Source organism: Protomyctophum parallelum (assembly GCF_964188405.1).
Source record: "Protomyctophum parallelum genome assembly, chromosome: 10".
Lineage (NCBI taxonomy): Eukaryota > Metazoa > Chordata > Actinopteri > Myctophiformes > Myctophidae > Protomyctophum > Protomyctophum parallelum.
The window spans coordinates 53,319,311-53,325,310 of NC_139704.1; the positions used below are offsets into that span (position 1 = coordinate 53,319,311).

The following is a 6,000-nucleotide window of genomic DNA, read 5'->3' on the forward strand; positions in this document are numbered from 1 at the left end:
GAGCTACAATTATACTTCTCCGTCCAACAGTGTTTCACCACCCTCCATTGGTAGCGCAGATACAGCAGAATGTAGTCTCTGATGCCACCTGGTGGTGACAATCGACAACTGCAGGACTCCGTCGAATGAGCAAATTTTGAATTTCCTGTTGGAGAGCTAGCAAATTTAAGACATCCGGTTGCCTTCAGAATAAAATAATTAATAATAATTCGACAGTGCTGTGACGGGCCTAGCTAGCCAGCTAGCCGCTAGCCGCTAGCTGAGCAGCTAGCTAGTAGCTGTGTGTCTTCACTTCCGGTTTTACAAAATAAAAGCTACTGCGACGTGTCAAGTTAATTCTTCAAGTGTTTCCGCTTTCCTTTCAAAATACAACCGACCCACCGGAAACAGCCGCTCGGCTGTTAATAAAACTAAATAATAATAATAATAAAATGTATTTATTTATTTATTTGTAGCACCTTTCATGAAATGAAATGAAATGCAGCTCAAAGTTGGAGAAAAAAGAAAAGAAAAGCAGGAATAAAACATTAAAATAATAGCAGTAAATAATACAGTGAGGACATTAATTACAATAAGTTAGCTTTAGCTATCGATAGCTTTATGCTATCTTCATGGGTATTAATACGTGTTTAAGTGTTTTATTGTTGTTCTAAAAAATAGAAGATTATTTAACACAAACTGTCGATTCAAATAAAGAAAGTTTTACAACAAATAAAGTGTCTTTTTTACGTCATGAAGACACACAGCTACTAGCTAGCTGCTCAGCTAGCGGCTAGCTGGCTAGCTAGGCCCGTCACAGCACTGTCGAATTATTATTAATTATTTTATTCTGAAGGCAACCGGATGTCTTAAATTTGCTAGCTCTCCAACAGGAAATTCAAAATTTGCTCATTCGACGGAGTCCTGCAGTTGTCGGCTGTCACCACCAGGTGGCATCAGAGACTACATTCTGCTGTATCTATTCTGTGCTACCAAATGGAGGGAGTCGAAAACAGCCGATGTGTATTTCATCCGTACGACGGTGACGCGCGTCGAAAACAGCCGATGTTTAGGGTTCGTACTTCGGCTGTTTTCGACGACTGCGCAGCCGCAGTGCCGAGTCACAGAAGACTAGCTAGCCAGCTAGCCACTAGCTGAGCAGCTAGCTAGTAGCTGTGTCTCTTCATGACGTAAAAAAGACACTTTATTTGTTGTAAAACTTTCTTTATTTGAATCGACAGTTTATGTTAAATAATCTTCTATTTTTTTAGAACAACAATAAAACACTTAAACACGTATTAATATCCATGAAGATAGATAAATTGACTAAACACAGACTTGACGGACTGACTGTAAAACACTGTTGTACGGAAGAAGTATAATGCTACCTCTGTCAGTAAAATTCCACCACCAGATGGCGTTAATACCCACTTTTCCATGCATTCTGCAACACACGCAGCTCAAAGCACTGGTTCCATATTTACGGCTCTAGCAGTGATTCTCAACCCGTTTCATTTCAAGGACCCCCGGTTTTACATGCGTTAGTCTACGGACCCCCATTTAATGGCATTTATATCTCTGAGACCCCCATTTACATTGTAATATCAATGTTCATTTAACTCTGAGAGTGTACAAATGGAACCAAATGGACCTGTCTGATTGATTGTTTGTTTATTAATTCATTGACTGATTGATGTTTGTAGAATTTACAGTACATTTTAAGCACAAACTCAATACAAAGACTGTCAACTGTGAGTGGACGACCCAATTAAGCATTACACTTGACATATTGCAGAATTACAGTAGCCTACATTTCAAGCACAACTCAAAACAAAACTGTTAACTGTGGACGACACCATAAAGCAGTGGTTCCCAAACCTTTTCATGTCAAGGACCCCCAAATAAACACCAGTAGAATTCATAGTTTTATAATTATTATCGTTATAAACTTCATAGTTAGGCAGCCTAACTATGAAGTTAGCATGCGCACTGTGCGTTAATAAAACTAAACAATAATAATAAAATGTATTTATTTATTTGTAGCACCTTTCATGAAATGAAATAAAATGCAGCTCAAAGTTGGAGAAAAAAAGAAAAGAAAAGCAGGAATAAAACATTAAAATAATAGCAGTAAATAATACAGTGAGGACATTAATAATAATAAGTTAGCCGGAAGCTATATAATTAGTATCGTTATAAACACCAGCAGCTAGAATGCATAGTTGTGTATTCTGCATGTGTCCGTGGTCACCACAAGGCGGCAAATATTTTGCGTGTATGTTCTAAATGTTAGTCATTGTTGTGGCGAAGCAACGTGTGTGTGTGTGTGTGTGTGTGTGTGTGTGCGTGCGTGTGTCCAAATGGACCCATATTGTATTGACCAAAGTTTGCCCGTTATCTCTTATAGAGGGTATGCACATGCATAAAGTGAATGGCAAATCGAGTGGAAAATTGAGTGACAAAGTTAATTTAAGGTTGTTTAAAGTCATTTAATGCAGTCAAATAGGACTTTTCTGTTTGGATGTATGAAAGTTTGAAAGTAGTTTTTTGCCACTCAGTGGGGCAGTGGGCATTCCTGCATAACTTACAGTTATGATAATGTCACGTGACGTGCATACCCTCTATTATCTTATTGGTCCTTGAGCTTTATCACATTCTACACATTTTATCTAGATTTACATACATAGCATCCATCTAGATGTAGATCTGTTATCTCTCTTATTAGTCCAGGAGCATTATATCACATATCTAGATGTCTCACCATACATTATCTGTTATCTCTCCTATTAGTTTTATCTATATATAATATTAAACACATGCAAAATAACTGACTAACTAAAAATAACAAATGAACGAAAACAAATAACTATAAACCAACTAATTTAAAATATTATTCATTATTTATTTATATATTTAATATTATTTCACTATTTATTGAACTGTATACGGCAACATAGAAAGGTGAAATAGTTTGACTCAACACAGTGATTGGCATAATATGCATTATGTATATCATAATATATGGTATACATTATATAATTATAATATATGTGACCAGATTTGACTGAGAGCCTGCTGCCATCGCGCAAACTCCAGCTTTTCACCAATGGAGAAAAGCTTATTTAAAAAAAACAAAGAGTTAATAGCACAGGCAGACTCGTCACATAGTAGAGCATGTCTGAAATAAGTGTCAGAGCTGAAATAGACATGTAAATATGAAATAAATGCTTAAACATGTAGCTAGGTGTAATGCTAGAGACCACAGAAGACATGTAAATATGAAATAAATGCTTAAACATGTAGCTAGGTGTAATGTTAGAGACCACAGAAGACATGTAAATATGAAATAAATGCTTAAACATGTAGCTATAGGTGTAATGTTAGAGTCCACAGAAGTGAACCTTTCAAGCTTGTTTTCTCAACTCGCTGCCAGACATTACTCTATAAGCCATATCTCCAAAACTGGTAGGCCAAACTGAACAACCAATATGTCAATTTGAAGCTGGGAGTCCCTGCTTTCACATGACATGACAAAACGAAAAAAGAAAAAAAATGCAATGGCAGTCCCTCAGTCAAATTTAGTCACATCTTAGGAATCACATGTGACATGTTTCCATTTCCTTATTATAAACCACCTGTTTATACAACATAGGGCTGGGCAATTAAAGAACCAAAATGATACAGATATTTAGAAGCAATAACCAACTTAATCTAGTAGGTTAATCAAATAACCGAGAAGCTGTTTTCTTTTTTTCTCTCCACAACAAATTGAGTCGTTGTATACAAGGGTGGCTATTTTAGATTTTCAGCTGTGTTGCAACCATAATATTTACAGTATAGAGCAGCGTTGCAGTCCCGCCCCCCTCAAGAGAACCGGAAAATAAATAAAGTATTTATTTAAAGACATTTACGCCGCCGACAAAGCCAACTCTTGTGACAAATCATGACAACAAACACAATTTTTCGGGCTGAAACAAATAATTAGAAAGAAGTTGAAAACGGCAGGTTACAACACTTTTTTTGTTGTTTTTCAAGAGTTGGCTTCGTACGACGCTTATAAGGTCTTTAAATAAATACGTTTTGAAATGTCTATGAGGGAAAAATGCATTGGGAACTATTTCCTGGGCCTGGCGTCGTCATGAAAGGGGGGCGGGACTGCGACGCTCTATAGGCCCTGTAAAACAAAGAGTATAAAATAATCCTTTGTCGAATGTTTGAAATAAATTGTGATATATATTGATTTGACCGTATCGCCCGGCCCTGCGACACGCTTCCCTTTTTGCTTTGGCACATTGTATTAAGCTTCTCTGAGTGCGTCGGGGGTTCTTCTTCCTGCCACAAGAGGGGGTTAGAGGACACAGCACCTCTTCGGCTTCTTGCCACTGGAGCGTTCTTCTCTTTGCTTTCCAACAGTTTCTTTTTACGAACGTCACGCATGAGATCAAAGAACACCTGGGAGAGAGGGAGAGAGAGAGAGAGAGAGAGAGAGAGAGAGAGAGAGAGACACACACACACACACAGAGAGAGAGACAGAGAGAGAGAGACTGAGCGATCATAGTCTGGCAATAGAGAAGGGCGGGCAGAGAGACAGACCTGGCTGCCCAGAGAGGAGAGGCTGTGCTGTCACTGTGATGACGGAGCTATAGAGACAGAGTTACACTTAACACAATGTAAAAACTACACACTGTGATGACGGAGCTATAGAGACAGAGTTACACTTCTTAACACAATGTAAAAACTACACACTGTGATGACGGAGCTATAGAGACAGAGTTACACTTCTTAACACAATGTAAAAACTACACACTGTGATGACGGAGCTATAGAGACAGAGTTACACTTAACACAATGTAAAAACTACACACTGTGATGACGGAGCTATAGAGACAGAGTTACACTTCTTAACACAATGTAAAAACTACACACTGTGATGACGGAGCTATAGAGACAGAGTTACACTTCTTAACACAATGTAAAAACTACACAAATATTAGAGAGGAGTTCTTCCCAAAATTTGAAAGAAATTTCCCAGAATTCCAAAGTATGACAGAAAGGGAAAGATTTACCAGTCCTTCTGGGGGAACAGAAAGAATGTGCCGTTTGGCTGCAAAATATGTCAATTCCTGTCACAAGAAAAGGGACAACCAGTAGGACACACATACATGTTTTATTTTCTGCACCACCTGCTTTATTTTATATTATTTCTATTTATTTTTTCATATCATTGATATTATGTTATGTTGTTGTTTGTCATATCTGATTGTGCTTTGGCAACACTTGTAAAACGTCATGCCAATAAAGCCTGTTGAATTGAATTGAGAGAGAGAGAGAGAAAGGAGGGAGAGAGATACTTTTAGTAACCCTTTATGTCACCATTACAGCCCATTTGAAGCAGACGCTTCATCAGATTGTCATGTATTTCACACAACAGTCTTTTTTTTAAATCGTCTGTCATTATATCGTTGTGGCTTTAATTTCACACTAAACGATTGGTCGGCGACTAGGCATCAAACACACAAGTTCACCAAGACGCCATCTGGACCCCATACATATAGACTACAAAGGAGAACGGCCATAGCCATAGACCTCATCAGTTTGTGATGAGGTCAGCACATTTTGGTCAAGTGGATATGGCCTAATTTAGTTTTTGTGTAAAACTAATGCTTCATGAATCATGAAAACCCCCTAGTTCCATATGTCACATGCTACTTAAAGAATTTGTACTTTTTTGCCTTATATAGGATGTTACATATTATGCTAATAACTCAAATTCCCACGGGAGTTGAATTTCAATCTTTTAGTAGACACCTTTAGAAACACATTAGCATGTGCATCCCATACATTCCCTGGGGCTGGAGCACACATGGACTGGACATAATGTCATATGACATCCTCAACTTGCGGCAGGAGCCGTTTCTATTGAGTGAAAGATAAACAGTGTACACTACCCAACTTTATTTTATGAAAGAAATACAAATATTTATGTCCAACATTCTTAAAAAATAGCCAATTTAACCCATT

At 37.8% G+C, this 6,000-nt stretch overlaps 1 protein-coding gene across 1 annotated transcript in view; it reads right to left on the reverse strand.

Moving 5' to 3' along the window:
- Nucleotides 1–3,116: 3,116 nt before the first annotated feature.
- Nucleotides 3,117–6,000, reverse strand: part of LOC310865924 (ras-related protein O-RAL-like) — a 7,305-nt gene continuing 4,421 nt past the window's right edge. The window contains exon 5 of the mRNA XM_083775124.1: nt 3,117–4,431. Coding sequence (XP_083631250.1) covers nt 4,069–4,431 — 363 coding nt within the window. The 3' untranslated portion in view covers nt 3,117–4,068. The remainder of the gene's footprint in view (nt 4,432–6,000) is intronic.